The sequence below is a fragment of the Dermacentor variabilis genome, chromosome 6 (assembly GCF_050947875.1).
Source record: "Dermacentor variabilis isolate Ectoservices chromosome 6, ASM5094787v1, whole genome shotgun sequence".
Classification (NCBI taxonomy): Eukaryota; Metazoa; Arthropoda; class Arachnida; order Ixodida; family Ixodidae; genus Dermacentor; species Dermacentor variabilis.
The window spans coordinates 106008156-106025274 of NC_134573.1; the positions used below are offsets into that span (position 1 = coordinate 106008156).

Consider the following 17119-nt stretch of genomic DNA (forward strand, 5'->3'; position numbering starts at 1 on the left):
TCTCATTCAGAATTCAGAGAGAGAAAGAGACAACTTCATCTAATCGCCTGCAGAACGACACCATGACTAAATGGCGCCGTGACGCTGGCCCTGACGTCTTCTCAGCGGGTGGTCTCTACTCAACTCCAGCGCGTGTTACTCCCGCGGTTGGTCGCCCTGCGGGGCAACGTTCCGTCGGTTTCGCTCGGCCTTTGTCTTTCAAGAGCCGCCGAGACCTGCTGGACGGCCCAGGTTTGGCTTTCGTGGTCGTAGCATTCCGCCGCAGCCGCAAGTCGCGGAGGAATCGTTGTACTTGTCGAAGCCTCATTGGGGAACTTGGCGCAATCCCATAGGATGTGCGTCAGGGTGGCCCTCTCCCGCTGGCACACGCGGCACACATCACTCACATATAATTTAGGGTATAGATGAGTCATTAATACTGGGGTGGGTAAAGAATCAGTTTGCAATTGTCTGAACAGCACCGCCTCCGCTCGGCTCAGCCCCGGGTGCGGGGGTGGGAAAGTCCTTCGAGCCAGGCGGTGGAAGTGGGTAAGTTCGTTGAAATATGGTAATAAAATTTATTTCTGAATTCTGAAATCGAAAACCTCACCGGTTTCAGAATTCAGAAATAAATTTTATTACCATATTCCAAGTTGTTACAAAATGCAATATACAGGAGGAGGTCTGGGACTCTGAGGCTGAATTAACACCTCCTGTACATGGTATACACAAATGGAAAAGTGAACTTAGTTATAGCGACGACAGTAAAAAGTACAAAATTATATAAAGAAATTAGAAAGGCAGTAAGTATAAAAAGAGTGTGACACGAATTAAAACAATTAAGCAACATATGAAATATGAACAAATTAAAAAAGGTGGGCATCTTAGAACAGTTTCATACAGGATCAATAAGCATGATGTAGTAAGCTGTGGTATTTACCAAAATATATTACAATATGTGGCACATATAAATGTTATATAAGATTGGGTTGGTTCACTATGCGGGTGTGTTTTATTGCTGCAGGTGCCACCCCTCACCCTGCAGAGTTCTTTTCTCCATATATGGGATAAAATATTAGAAAGCAACTACATAAATAATTTGAAGCAGATTCACCAAAGCTACGACGAGGAGAAAGAGTAAGTAGGCGAGAGATGTAAGTCAACACGCTTTATTTCAGAAACCAAGCCGTGAGTGCTCAAAGGTAGGCGGCCGCCTTACTTCGAGTAGGCGTGGCCCTTGGGCTCACCGTAGCTCTGTACCAGCCGTAGCTCGTCCGTAGGACTTGAGTTTGTCAGATGGACCTCCCATTTGTCTTCTATTGCTGCTTGCGTAGACGTTGCCTGCGGGTGCATCTCACATTCCCAGACCATGTATTCGATGGTCTTTTGGGTCATTGCAGAATTTACAGTCTATTGTGTACTTGAAGGAATGCATTCAGTGCAGTAGAGTGCCATGGAGGTAATTTCTCATCTGAAGTTGGTGTGGTATGTGCTAAAAATGAGCACACTACAAGCGTACATGTATGTCGGAAACAAAAAGGAACCAAGGGGCCCAATATTTTTTAGTCATAATCATCTGAAGCGATCAAACTGTGACATTATATAAGAAATAACTTTCTTTTATTGAAACCTAGAAATGATGAAATATAGAAAAAAGAAAATGGACAAAGAACAACTTCGCTCAGGTATGCCTCAAACCCACATCTTCATATTACGCGTGCCGTTCTATTACGAATTAAGCTACCACAGTGTGGTAGGTGTGTATATATATAAATATCTATCATCAGCCTGGTTACGCCCACTGCAGGGCAAAAGCCTCTCCCACACTTCTCCAACTACGCCGGTCATGTACTAATCTTAGCCATGTTGTCCCTGCAAACTTCTTAATCTCATCCGCCCACCTAACTTTCTGCCGCCCTCTGCTACGCTTCCCTTCCCTTGGAGTCCATTCGGTAACTCTTAATGACTATCGGTTATCTTCCCTCCTCATTACATGTCCTGCCCATGCCCATTTCTTTTTCTTGATTTCAACTAAGATATCGTTAACTAGCGTTGGTTCCCTCACCCAACCTGCTCTTTTCTTATCCCTTAACGTTACACGTATCATTCTTCGTTCCATAGCTCGTTGCGTAGTCCTTAATTTAAGTAGAACCCTTTTCGTAAGCCTCCAAGTTTCTGCCCCGTACGTGAGTACTGGTAAGACACAGCTGTTATATACTTTTCTCTTGAGGGATAATGGCAACCTGATGTTCATGATCTGCCTGACGAACGCACAGCAGACCATTCTTATTCTTCTGATTATTTCAGTCTCATGATCCGGATCCGCAGTCACAGTCACTAAGTAGATGTATTCCATTACCACTTCGAGTGCCTCGCTACCTATCATAAACTGCTGTTCTCTTCCGAGACTGTTAAACATTACTTTAGTTTTCTGCAGATTAATATTTGGACCCACCCTTCGGCTTTGCCTCTCCAGGTCAGTTGGTCCCCTGAGTTACTAAGCAAGGCAATATCATCAGCTAATCGCAAGTTACTAAGGTATTCTCCATTAACTCTTATCCCCAATTCTTCCCAATCCAGGTCTTTGAATACCTACATATATATATATATATATATATATATATATATATATATATATATATATATATATATATATATTTATATATATAGAGCGTGTTTACAGGAGGCATTCAAAGACCTGGATTGGGAAGAATTGGGGATAAGAGTTAATGAAGAATATATACATATATATATATATATATATATATATGCGCTGACTTGTGCACCGACTTCGACCATACCGGGACACTCACCAACGTTACAATAACTCAAATATGGCACATCAAGAGCAATCACGCAACATGAATTTCAGGGTAATTTGTATGTGCAACCTTGGTAAGCCCGTGTGCTTTTCACGGATTAATATTGGCATATTACGGGCCAGGGCTCCTAGAATCGTGGCACTAGATTCCCTAGGATCATCAGGCCAACAATCACATTTTTTACAGATGGAGCTAATACGACCCTGAACCGCAATGCAGTGTTGCGGAATGAATCAGAAATGGTTTGTTCCCTTAACAATCTCCGGGGCCAGTTGCATACGGGTGCTTCACTTTTTCATTCCGTTTGCAAGAAATGCGGCCACCTCGAAATGGAATGAAAACAGCAACCTCGTGCTGAGCAGCATAACGTCATAGCACCTGCAGAACAACGGAAAGACTAACTTACTCGCGAGCTGATCAGCAGCTGCATGTGTCACGAGTACCTACTTCTTTTGCAGAACATCAAGACGATTACTTTGTATAGCCATGCTTAGAGGGCATAAATGAAGCTTAACCACTTGGAATCAAGTCTTTGCCATTGGGATTGTTACAAAAGGGAACGGTTCTTTTTCTTTTGACCTAGTCCATAGCCGTAGAGGCTGGGTTCGGGCATACCAGAAAAATAAATCAGTTTCTAGAACGCGGTAATGCTATCTCATAACAGGAAAACAACACAAGAAAAAAATCTTAGCATTGTAAACACTAGGGAACTCACAACTGTAAATCATTTCCATAATGCGACGCTACACTTGAACAGTACACAGAAGTATTTTAAAACGAAAATTGAAATTAAATCTTTTGTACCTGTAGGTACACAATTCCAGATAAATATAAAAATAAATTCTGAGGTTTGCGTGCTAAAATTACGATATGATTATGAGGCACGCCGGAATGGGGGACTCTGGTTTATTTCTAACCACCTGGAACTATTTAACGTACATCTCATGTACGGGACACGGGCGTTTTTGTATATCGCTCCTATCTAAATGCCGTCGCATATGATAGCCACATATCTTTCTTCGGTCACTTGATTTCCAAAGACAAATAATTTTTTTTTTATTTTGTCTTCACACGTATGTTAAACTTGCAATACCTTCGAACGAGCCCCTCAAATAAGCACGTTTGTAGTTGGCCTAAGAAAGTAGCGCATGTTTTACAGGACACTTTTAATAGGTGCTGAGTAGACATGAAAGTCAAACTAAATATAAATGGCTGACACACACTATATTTTTCTGCTGTTTTATTATTCATTGCAGTTGGCCCGCTGGACCCGCCAACGTCAATGCTTTCTACAATCCAAATGGCAACGAAGTGGGTAAGAAAACATTTCAATGATTCTGTGCCTAACTGACATCTCGACAAATTTGTATCTTCCATTGAAGGTGGAATACCTAAATTTAAATTCTTGCACCTTAAAAATTGTAGTCCCGAAAGTGTTGACAATCTCATTGAAAAATTCGATCTAATCACACAATTTTCAGAACTGGAGACCATCTAACTATGACTGGTCGTCTCGGAGTGAACTATTACAGTCATCAGTACGAAAGTATGCTTGCAAGGACACATCACTCACCCACTCAATCATTGCCAATTGTAAATTCCGTGACGTGGTTCTCCACAGGTTCCGTCTGACCTTGAATTTCAACGATATCTGGCCGCAGTAGAGTTGCGTTCCGTAAACAAAGATGCTGTAAACGCTTTCTATGAGACAGATGCGCTTACGCGAGCAGACTATTTTTGGTGACGACACTAGTTTCCCAAATAAGCTAGACTTCCATTCATATTTATTATTGATTTTGTGCCGCACAGGATATGCGGAGCCAAGCAGCGTGACAAAAAAAAACAGCGCATATACATTATAGACAGGTTCCAAAATCTGAAGTTATAGTAATCCACTCCATTCTGTAATCGTCCTTGAAAAAAAACATATTTGAATGAATTCATTGTGGCAAAGTAAACTGGCAGTTAATGGTTTACGTGGTCGCTGAGACCTCGTTGCTGACACGACGGAAAATTTGGTCAAGAACAATTGTGTTAGTGAGGTGGCAAGATGAGAATTACGTGGGCAAACATTTTTTGCATGATACTGGCTTGTACGCCTACAAGCTTTCATTCAGCATAGATTTCGCAGTGGCCTCATAGCCATTACGCAAACATCTGAATTCGCTCATGACATATGCCATATGCACTAGACCTGGGCCTTCAAATAGTTGCCATATTTGTTGGCTTGTCCAAAACCATCGATAGAGTTGCACGTTCAAAACTTCTGCATAAACTACATAGTGTTTTAGTTAACCCTAGCCTAGTTACCTGCATCTCAAGTTTTCTCTCAGATAGGTCGCAATACGCCTGTTTTAATTCTTCCAAATCTCCTACGGCGGCCGTTACCTCTGTTGTTTTGCATGTTCAGTTTCAAGCCCGCTTCTCTTCCTCCTGTATGTAACGGAACTGCCTGACAACGTGCTATCAAATAAAATCCTTCTTTACGCCTATGAGTGCGTTATCTATCACACAATTACCGGTAATGAAGACCGTGTTAGTTACGAACAGTGCATTTTCCAACTTTTGTACTTCGTGTAACAAGTGGCAGGTGAACATGAATTTTCGCAAAAATGGCTCTTTGCCCTTCTCGACACGGACCGCACAATCGTCTCTTCCTTATTGGAAAAGGTTTCTTAATATAAGGACCTTAGCATTATCTTCACACACGATTTATCATGGCCCAAACATATTGAAGCAACCTGGTCTAATGCCGCGCATCTAAGCTGCCCAAAGCGCTCACTGCGCTGAGCCCCTAAAGAAACAAAATTGCTCACTTATAGAACTCTATTCTGGCCCATCTTGTAAGAGGGCTGTGCCATTTAGAATCCACAAGTCAAATTCGACATAAAAAATTTTGGATCTGTCCAAAAAATGCTATTCAGTTTAAATACCCGCGTTCCACTTTATATGAACATTTGTCAGGGCGACGACATAACTGCCATTGCAAAATGCTGTAGTGATAATAACAGCAAAAAACCTCCAAGGCCAGCGGTAATCGAAATTTAAGAAGACTACTGTTGTTGAACAGCTTCGCATTCGGCAGTTAGTATTACCATAAATTGATACAGAAATGCGTGCAAAAATTAAAGGAAACACCGCTAACTCACGCACTTCATGCTAACATATGTTGGCATCAATATGTTTCCAACATATGTTGCATCAACGTATTCACCCAAACGATCTCGGGCGCTCGATATTTGTTTACTCATGTTGACGGCAGCTCGCGCAGCCTGTACTGTCCCCCCCCCATCTCGCGTTGCCCTGCCGACATCATCGCGGCAATGTATGACCACGATCTCGGCCACAAGGTGTTCGTACGCTATGTCACTTTCTTACCCTACAGCAAGCACACTGAGAGAGCTTTCAGTATACCTTCCGATGTTTTATCGAGAAAACAAAGGAACTTGCCCGCGAATAATTTTGAAAAGCGACTGTTAGAGAATATACGTGGGGTGTTACGTTAAGGGCTACAATGAATGCTTTAGAAAAGAAAGCAAGGGCAGGTGTTTTTAGTTGACTTATTTGGCAGCTTTCACAAAACTCGGGCTGAAAATAAAGTCAAGGTAGACTCTACTACTCTTCAATGACCCTTGTTAGTGAAGTACTCGTAAATGTGTTTGATCACTTATTTTGTATATAGAGGGCATTCAGCTTGCTGACAGCGCTAATAAGTTTAACGGCTCGGCGTGAAAAATAATAAAAAGATCGCTAGTTCATTGAACTTCCATTTGACCAGCCGCAATGACCAAGTAAGCTATGACGTAGCGCTGCTGAGCACGAGGTTGCGGGGTTGCGGGCTCGAGTCCTGGTTGCCGTGGCCACATTCCTATGGTGATAAATGCAAGAACGCTCGTGCACTGTGTTTTAGGTGAACATGAAAAAACCCCGGGTGGTCAAAATTAATCGACAGTCCTTCGCTATGGCTTACCACATTAGCCCAGTGTGGATATCTTGTGCTGTAAAAACCACACTTCAACTTTCCCCCTTCTACAGATATCAACCTGTCTCTGCATGCATGTACTGCTGTGTGTATAGCTGGAAATATTTCAGTTTTTCTTTTGTGTATGTTCTTTCAGTGTTTCCGTCTGGCATACTACAGGATCTTTTCTTTAAGCATGGACTTCCATGGTGAGCTGTTTTTTTTTTGTTTCTTTACATAATCTGAGATTACTGCTATCCCGATATGTATGAAGGCACGTCGCAAACGTGCCGTCTGCTATACGGGCGGACGACCCGCATGGCGGAAAAAAAATATCCACAGAGCTTGTATGAGAAATTGCCCTTCACAGCCACTTTCCGCGAATTTAATGCGTGTTTTCATTCATCGAGGCATGCTGCTCTTCGAGAAAAAGCTCAGTTGCTCAGCCACGTTTTTCCGCTGCCCTGAAGAAAAGGTAGAAACATTCTCCATGATGCCGCTGCTGCTCGCGTCCAACGAAAGTCAGAGAACACCAGACTCCGCATGACTGCTCCGAGGCACATTCATTAGGTTTACGCGCGCAACTCTAAAGTACTTGGGCTGAATTTACAAATCTGTTCGTACATTTACGTAAATTGTTTGTCATTGACCTGCCGTCTTCGTTAACATGCCCTACGTCACGAAAAACAGATAACTGCTCTTACCAAGTTGCAGTGTATAACGTTTCACTGAGATAGCAACTATATGGACACTACAGGTGCATTTCCGCCGTCGGCATGATGTTCCGTATAAAGTCCAAGTCAGATAAAACCAAGCCCGCGCGCTGTATGGTGTAGGTGCGAGTGAAAACGTGCAAACATGAAACGAGGATGATGGCTTGTTCTGGCGCGCGCCGAGGAGGAGGGCGGAGAGGAAGCACGCCGTCTTTCACCGCGTGCAAGCCACGGGAAACGGGAGGGCAGGGGGGTGGAGGTGCTGTTGTACTCTAGCGGAGGTTGCGTATGACGCGGCTGAGCACGGTCTCGCGAGCCCTATCCTAAAAGCGATCTGCGATGTGGAGATGTGAGCCGCGGGGGCCCTATCTTGAAAGCGATCTGCTAAGAGTAAGGAGTTTAGGTGGGTCTAAGGCTCATGGCTTAGTGTGCGCCGAGTTCTCGCCGCTAACGTTCGCGTTGGAGCGAGAGGCAGTACGAAGATAAACTAGCGCGCTCCTGCTGCCACTCTTCCGCACGCGAGCGTTTTGACAGCGAGTGCCTGCGCTTGCTGAGTCAGTGTGTGTTTGCCTTTACGTGGTGACACCATGCTTGTTAAATTATTCAGTAAGCGAATGTTCACGAATTTGCACGGCGGATAAAACTACTATCCTTAATTCGTATAGCCGTGTAGAAATTTGCTATCGCAATCGATGATTCGCCTTTCAGGGCGCAACTGCCACCTTTTGCTTGCGTGCGTACGCGCTTGCGCGTCTGCGTGTGTTTTTGCTTGTGTGGTTGTGTGTGAATACGGCCCATATCCATAAAAACATTGCAATGAAAGTGTTTTATTCGAAAACTGAAAATCTTTTCTGCTTTTTCTTTATTTTTCGAAATTAGTTATCTTTTTGCGGTGATTATTTATGTAGCATTTTTCTAAAGCTCCATTGCATACAACAGCCTGTCATTCTTGAAAAATTCTTTTCAAACCTGCTCTAAGGATCTTGAGAGGGCTTTCGTGCTGTTTTTTATTCCCAGTCAGTGCGCTTGCGCTTAAACCTGATTCCTTGTCTCTGATAGCTGTCACGTTTAGACTAGTCAGTGTGCAGGCGTGACAGCTAATGATACAAAAATTATTATTTTGGCTGTAAATATTCTCGCAAGTATCAATGCATCTGCGTTTGACTATTCCATATTCGATTCGGTATGCTATACTTACTATTCGTATTGCCTTCGTATTCGAAAAAGTTTACATTCGCCTGCTACTTATTGTTCGCAAGTGCGATTGCATATGTGGTCACTGGACCAGCTAGCTACCTGAATAGTCGCCGCAATTGTATTACCTGTGCGCTGAGGCATACGGTTTTTCTCGCTGATGCTTCAATTATCCTTTTCCCGTAAGTTATGAGGTGAACGTTAATTCTGGCAGAAAGAAATATGAAAATTATAAGGTGGGAAAGTAACCATCCAGCGGAAGCGCGGCACGTGCTTTAAAAATAAATTCCTTTGTTCTTGTCAGAACGCTTCGAGTAAATCTGTGATCTCGCTAACCTTTTCAAGCCCATTACCGACCACTTGGCGTCATATCTGAATCCTTTTTTTATCCACGAGCGGCAAACGAGCCAAATATCTGGCCTAAAAATGAAGTTTGGGATTTGCTCAGTACTGGTAAAGAATTTATTTAAGACGAATGTTTGCAAAACAGCGAGAAAGAAGAGGTGTGACAAGTCGTTTGCTGGAGCTGTTACTGAGTCACTTTGCGTGTCTGTCACTGCGCCTTGACAGGTAAATAGTGTGTACATACATTTGTTTCACGCTCTCCCTCTCCGTGAGAATGTGAAACAGTGTGATTTTCCACTTGAAACACGAGAAAAGAAGATCTAATACAAAAAAACGACGTTGATGCAAACCTTGAAATTCCGGTATAGGTCTATAAACTTTGGGTCTATTGGCGCAGTGATCGGACATGAAATCACACACGGACTTGACTTCACAGGTAAGGCTTTAAAAAAACATGCATGCAGTAGCGACTTCATTTATCTCTTGCTATTAACGTCATACGAATAGTTAGAATACAGCCTCCAGGGCCTGCTGTCATAAACTTATATTACACACAAGCACCATGACCGAATAAATGAACCTACCACTTCTGGAAACGATGAACCTATACACCAGAACACCGTGAATTCAAAGCGCGCCGCCATATTGATGAGCGCTGGTCGCGCCATCTATCCTAAGCGCCGCGAAGTAGCAGGTCTGGGCTGCCACGCCGGGAGATGCGACCCGGCGCAAAAGGGAAACTTGGGCTTTTCAGCTGGGCGGAAGGCGTGTGCCGCGTTTTTTCTAACCTGTCATTTTCGCTGTCTCGATCCAATCAAACTTCAAGACCTCATGCAAGTCCGCAATGGCCACACTGAGTGCTGTGCAGGCTGCAGAAGCGAATACATCGGGCAAGTACGCTATTACGTTTGTACAAGCCGCGCGCTATATGCTAGAACACGTGTGAGCTGTAATATCTCCGCATTTTTGGCACGTAACCTGTGGAGAAATATACAGCACTGTGTTGGTGCCATATATTAATAAAGCACGCAGAACATTGTCCTCTGCACTTTCAGTTTGGTCGTGTTTGTCGTGGTCACTACTGGGTTGGCCGCGTTTGGCAACCAACTGGCGAGGTCGTATGACAGGGCTTATAGACTGCCTGATTAGCAGACGCCTGCCCTTCGCCACCTGCACATTGAAAACAAAATATATGTTATAGTAAGAACGGCTGTAGTTCTTTCCCATGCCATCACTGTTGCGAAGATATAAAGTCCTCTCAAAATGAAAAATACACCAGGCTAATTGTATCGTGCAACCACTTAAGAGTACAACATTCAGAACACAAGCCTACAGCACTCGAACAAGCAGTATATGAAGCTAAACCTGCACTCAATGGAAAATGAGGAACTACAGTAGTTATAATGCTCAACTACATGTGCAGTCAAAGCCCGTATAACAGGGTGAGCATGACAGATGCAGGTGTTGTACAGCTGCTGCAAAAACCATGACAGGGCACATAAAATTACCATCCCTACTTAAAGCTGCATCATCAGGGACCCCTTTGTACAATATAACAACCACACCTGCGTTAAATTAGCCCCACCAACTGCAGCTACATGGTATCAGACCTGTTTCGCCTGTGCGAGGCCATATCGGATTGTTGGCGCTCCCTTAGAAAACAAAACAGAAAAAAAAAGAAACTGGCGAGGACGAGCAAAATTTTGTTACAAAATACAACAATAACTAACCACCTTATTTTCCTCGTTATATGAACGGAAAAATCTTGCGCTTTACCCCGCATAACAGCCCGCACGCAGTTTAGAGCTCAGGAAGCTCAAATGAATTCGTTACGAATGACACCTGCAACACCGGCTCGCAAAGACAGGCGCGCTGCACGAACACCTTCGGCGACGAACAGTCGTCGTTTACGTTTTTGTGGACGCATGCTACGTGACGAGCAGACTTCGGTTTACTTTCATAGCAATAACGTTCACCAGCAGGGCAACGTTCTATTGCCTACAACTTGTCGTTCACGCTTAATGGTCATGCCGTGCACCAGCTGCAAGTATCGCTAACCGCAAACTCAACTGTTCCGCTTAACCGTCGGGAGCTCTGCATGACTGAAAACACGAAAAGGCTTGTCTTTTTGTTATAGCCAAGGCGAAGCACCGGCATGGGATTCTGCTCTGTAGGCTTGTTGTCCAGAAAGTCCTCGGAGCAAACCTGCGTGTTACACATATTACGTTCGTAGGGCGCAAAGTTGAACGTGGCACCAAAATATACAGAGATCGAATACTCACTCGTGCATTTTCACTGGGTTGGTAGTTCTTCCTATTCACTGCAGCTATCCACCGGTGGCGCAGCTTGGCATTCTTCGGTGCGGATGGAAATCGGTGCAGGCTGAAAACACCGCACCGGAACGATTCCCTACGTGTGTTGTACTCTTCGCAAACAGCGCTAAGCAACCTGCTCCTTTTGCGCTGGTTGATTTGGCATCCAAACACGACGCAATGATGCCCAGATGACTTCTTGTACTTTGGATCCGCGTGAACGGGCACATTTCCGCACTTTGGAGTCCTAGAGCTGAAGCTTGCCATGTGTGCCGGTCGCCGGCGAACACACTTTGGCAGCCCAGTACAAAATGGCGCCGGTCGACAGGGCAACCTGGGTGCGAGAGTATGCGTTCGGTTAGTCTGGGTGCGAGGCTATCGTGTTCTGGTCTATAGCTACTGGCCAGACTGAAGTGCGTGAGAGTTAGGTGCAGGCGAGGGCATCACTTAAAGGCAGATCTTGTGCATCCCGGTTTTCCACACAATCCTCCTCAGACACGAAGGCAACGCACCTCGCAGCCATAATCGTCTGCCAAGTTGGTTCTAATTGTCCACTCAAATGTTACAAGCACGAAATATCTTTAGTAGCATATATTCATGCTGCCGGCTGCTCATCCATGAACGAGCGAGATGAAGGGGAACCAAGGGGCCTTATTTTGGTCAGTCATAAACAAATGAAGATAACGGATTATGAAGAGTAGGAAAGCACAGGTAAAATTGGATGTTTTGATTGAAATGTAATAATGATAAGGTGCAGGAAAAAATGGAGACGAAAGAACACGTTGCCGGCAGTTGGATCCAAACCCATATCCTCTGCATTACACGTGCGACAATCGTAATCAATTAAGCTGTATACGGCGACGGCGTAGTGAGGGTCTCGAATGCGGCCAGGGTGACGCCTTCAGGTAGCACCATACGAGGGTTTACTGGTTAACTGCCTTCTCCCAAAGTTCGCGTACTTTGTGACGCCAGTGCTCAAAAGGACGTGTCACATCCTCTGTCATGACCTTGAGTAACATTGGTTAACAGTACCGGGGTCATATCTCCTACGCATAAATCAATACCAGATAATGTAGACTTGGGAACAGTCGTTGCCTAGCTCGATTGGTAAGAGCATCGCACACGTAACGCGGTGCATGTGACCGGCTCGCACCGGCGGCAAGTTGTTTCACTGCCTTTCATTTCACTTTACCTAACCACTTCTGCACTTCAAGTAACGCTACAAATAACTTGCTCTCTGCATTCATTGGCTTCACTATCAATTGGATTCATATGGTTGTGTTGCAACATCTTCTCATATTCCTTCTCGTTAAAACCGCTTTTCTTGGGGTAACATAAATAGAAGGCGTAAATTGGTAGGGTATGTTGGCATGGGGATATCATATCTAGTATTATCATGCTAATTTGCAGTATTCGAGATGCCTTTCGCGAGTGCTTTTTCTCGTGTACATAACGCGACGGTCCCGATCAAATTAGTGTCCATTTGCAAGAAAGCAAAAGATAAGATTAAACTAATCTCATATGCTTTCGAATTCACCTAAATTCCTATCCGAGAACAATCTAACCATTTAAACACTGAAGACAATACACTGAATTTAGCTAGTTGGTCACACATATCGAAAAAACTTGACTGTGCTAGAGAGAGAGACAAAACAAGTAAAACAATGTGGTTTCCCGTGCTGTGCGTGTTTTGTCCGTCTCTAACGCCGTCAAGAGTTTTCGAGACTTAAGACAATGCGCATTATATCGTGCCAGGGGATCCTCGAGGTTATGTGGAACCTCAGGGTCCTCGTGAATTACTGACATATGTTGGCACATACTGCCGGTCGCCAGTGATGTCAGTGGTGTATAAGATTACAAGGAAACATGACCTCGAGCAATAAACGAACTGAGTATGAAGAACTAATAAACTGGAAGAGTAAGCGCCAAATCCAATTTCGCTTTGCTATAACCGGCGCTGTAGCGGAAGTAGTGTGACAGTGCCGCAGTCGTTTGTGCGGCCAGTATAAGTAGTCCAACCACACACCCAATCCGACGGAGTGCTTTACTTATAATTTTCCCTACGAGAGTGAAAAAATTCCTTTACGAATTTAGCTCTGCACCGGTAGCCCTGAAAAACGTGTGCATCCATGGCTGGCGTGTGTCCTTTTCGTTAGTTTCTTCGCCTCATGAGGCCATCACCATTAGATCTACACCTGAACGTACTGAGAGATGCAGCACATCTTGGACCGGTGAATTCCAAAAATGGTGTTACCAGAGTTGAAGGCTTTGCTAGGGATATTTTCATTAACTGGCTCGGGCGGTCAGCAGGCTTTCCTTTTCTCCGTTCACTAATCTCTCTCTCTCTCTCTCTCATATTTAGGCATGTAAAGCTTGAAGTGTTAGAGAAGGCACAAGGAAAAAAGCAATACAAATAATAAAGAATCAAATCTAGTACACTCACCGTTGTTCATGCCTTCTTATGCTTTGTATGTTAGCCAAGAAATCTGAGTAGTATTTACGATTTTATGGCGCAAACGCAACTGATGCCGTGACGCGCTAATTGGTGTTCGGGCTGTTTTATCCTCACTGACTCTCACAGAAACAACGCGATAATATTTTAGAGGCGTGCTTAATTAAAGCACCGAAACGGGGAGCGTAACCAAACTGCAAATATCGCGTTCGTGACTGCAGGCATCTCTTTCTACCTGCAAAGTCAACAATATTGTATTTATGGGTGTTCGAATGGGCAAAACTTTTGAATAACGAATAGAATAGTGTCATATTCCATGTGGTCTGCGAATCGAATAGTCAAAATTGGTAAATGCTGATATTTTTCGTATACTTTTTGAATATTGCAGAACGTCAACTGCGCCCATATAAATAGAAAATTGAAGCAAAATTAAGGTAAATTTTCAACATCCGCCGACATAGTATAGACCTGAAGTATGAGAACTTTCGTATTGGAGCAGGCTACGTCACTTAGGTAACCATACTTTACAGGCTGAACAACGATCATTTGCCCTCTCTGAAGAGCCTTGTGCAAGGCAACAAGCTACTTGAATACTCCTAATGCTGCATTTGGGCTTTTAATAAACACCGCTTCATAATATACTATGCAATGACAGTAACTTGCAAACTTGACAAATACTGGGATGATGAACACCGTCTTATATTAATTGTGACAACGGCTATTCATTATTTAAAATATATTCGAAAGGTATTCGATGTTCGATTAGATTCGATTCGTTTCTGGCGTCATTCGATTTCTGTTCGATTCGGTCTCGAAATTTCCTATTTGCACACACTTAGTTCTACTTATTAAGCCTCCGTTGATAAAAGAGGTAGGTAGAAAATAATAAACGAGTATTTTGAGAAAGAACCACCTCGCGAAATTTCATTTTTTTTTTCTTATACACGGCGAGAAACCCTGAATGTCTTCCATAAATGGAATAGTCAGCTTTCTCTCCAGTAAAGTGCAAGTGATTGATCATTAAGTTGAGTCTTTGGAAGGGTAGTTCAATCAGGCCATAGTCTATATCTCTTATGCATCATTAGTCGGCCCTTCACTTAAACCTACCAAGTGCTCAGAGCTCTTCCAAGCATGTCTAAGTATTTTAGCAATGCAGGTTCTCGTGTTTGTGCAACAAAGCATACAAATTTTGGTGTTTTAAAGGAATAAACAGCCTTCTTTATTACGGCACAGCTATGAGCTGCAGTATAGTCATGCACTAATTAGACAGTGCGTCAGACTGCACCATTTCTTATGGTATAAAATTTACCGCATTGGCCCCTTGTATCTTCTCATCATGTCATTATGTCATGGTCTCATTGTATCAGCTGCATGCAGAAAATGATTACAACAGTTGTACCAAGACAATATAAATAATTGACTATTGAATTTCTCGCTGTCTCGAGAAATGCTTCAAAGTGAACGTTGGTAATGTGCGACAGTGCAAAAGATAAACATTGCATCTTAACAAGACAAAAAAATAACTCTGCATTAAAGGCCTCAGTGAACAATATATGCCTTTTGTACTCACATGGGAACCCATATTGCAATAATATGGTCCCAGGCATAACAATTACGAGAAAGGCAGTCAAAGAATTTGCTTTTATCTTCCAGTGTCACCAGCACTAAATCTTTGGCTACGCAAACAAGACAAGATGTTTGAGGTGTCTTAGGCGAATTCTGTTTGCCCGTAGGTTGGAATGGGTGCATTACCTCCGTTGCATAATTCGGATATCTAAGTTACCATGTTAGGCCTACCCATGTCTTAACTGTAAACATCTGGTGTTGCATATGTTTGTGACTCAAGCTTTCATAGGTTCACCTTTTAAATTATTTTCCCTTGTGCTCAAAGGAAGCCAGTTTGATGCAGAAGGTCGACTGGATCCTTGGTGGAGCGAACAAACGCAGATGAATTACGAGGAAAAGGCGGCTTGTTTTATAAGACAATATGGCGATATAATAAACCCAGATGTAAACTTAACGGTACGTATATTCTTTCATTGTAGGATACCCATACACCATTAAACGTGTCAGTAATGGCAGACCGATTAAGCTTTTGAGAATTGATCTTTTACTGATAGGTGTATCGGGGGGGGGGGGGGGGGGGGGGGAAGAGGGCAAGCATGATATTATGAATAGAGTTCTTTTTTACTACTGACACTCAAGTAAAAATTTAAGTTCCTTTTGAATTCCAGCACTAAGCCCTTATAAGGCATGGCCTGTATGGTTGTATACATATATTATATGGTTACATCCTGTAAAAGCGGATGCTGGACATACGTGTTGCTGCATCAGTCACGCATAGCGTAAATTACGCGTCGCTTTATTTTGAGATCGTATTTGATTTTTGTTTGTTTCTTTTTCCTTGTTTGTTTTTTATTGAAGTACACTTATAGCTCCCAATATTTGCAAGAATTCTGACCAGCATCAAAGCACAAGAAAGAAGATTTCCTTTGAAGGCAAAGGATATGTAGTGGCAATAGCTTAAGCGGCGCAGCGTTTTCTCTTATATATGTGTTGAGGCTAACCACAAGCAGTCAAGCTTCGTGTTTTCCAATCCCGGTCCCGAGATGATGCTTCTTCGATCCCAGCACAAGACAATGTCCAGCTTCTCGCTTTTCCTGTGTCTCATTCACACGCCTATGCTAGGCCTCTGACACAGCACGCGCTGTTTCTTCTTCCGTTTAGAGCGATAAGCGAAGTCTGGCGGCTGGCTGTAGAAAATCGTGGCTTAAAAAACGGGTTTTAGCAGAGTGATGTCTGCGATCCCACTCGGACTTCCAATGTTTCCTCTCCGTAGCCCCTACAGCTGCTACCATGGCCTGAGTCCCGACGGGGTCGGGCTAGCCATCCTGGTGTCCGGCGTGGAAGCGTAGCCTGCAGCTAGTTCTACATTGCCACATTTATTCCTGTCGGCATCACCTTCAAAACGGGGCTGAGACAGCCACCTAGCCTAATGGTGTGACACCATCTAGTGGCGGAGTACACGATCGCGACGACGAAGGTAACGCTGTACAACGCTGTAGCCCGAGCCCATGTTTCCCGTGTACCGCACGAAGGCGACATTACCTCTAAGGCGGAATCCGTACCTACCGTATACAGGACCGTTTCGAACAAGACGTATGTCTCATGCACGAAGGAGCCCTTGCATGTGTGGCATAGCCACAGTTTCGAACAAACTCGTTCCCGCACCGCAGTCCCTACCACGCCATACACGTCACTCTTCTTTTTTTTTTTTTTACAAATTACCACACTGCGAAGGATATGCCTCACTCTAACACACCAGTTGTGAAACTCCGCAC

The 17119-nt window shown here is 43.7% G+C and overlaps 1 protein-coding gene across 1 annotated transcript in view; it reads left to right on the forward strand.

Moving 5' to 3' along the window:
* Positions 1 to 17119, forward strand: part of LOC142586250 (neprilysin-1-like) — a 59886-nt gene that overhangs the window by 36511 nt on the left and 6256 nt on the right. Inside the window, exons 11-15 of the mRNA XM_075697499.1 lie at positions 1004 to 1116; positions 4058 to 4116; positions 6920 to 6971; positions 9383 to 9450; positions 15670 to 15800. Coding sequence (XP_075553614.1) covers positions 1004 to 1116; positions 4058 to 4116; positions 6920 to 6971; positions 9383 to 9450; positions 15670 to 15800 — 423 coding nt within the window. The remainder of the gene's footprint in view (positions 1 to 1003; positions 1117 to 4057; positions 4117 to 6919; positions 6972 to 9382; positions 9451 to 15669; positions 15801 to 17119) is intronic.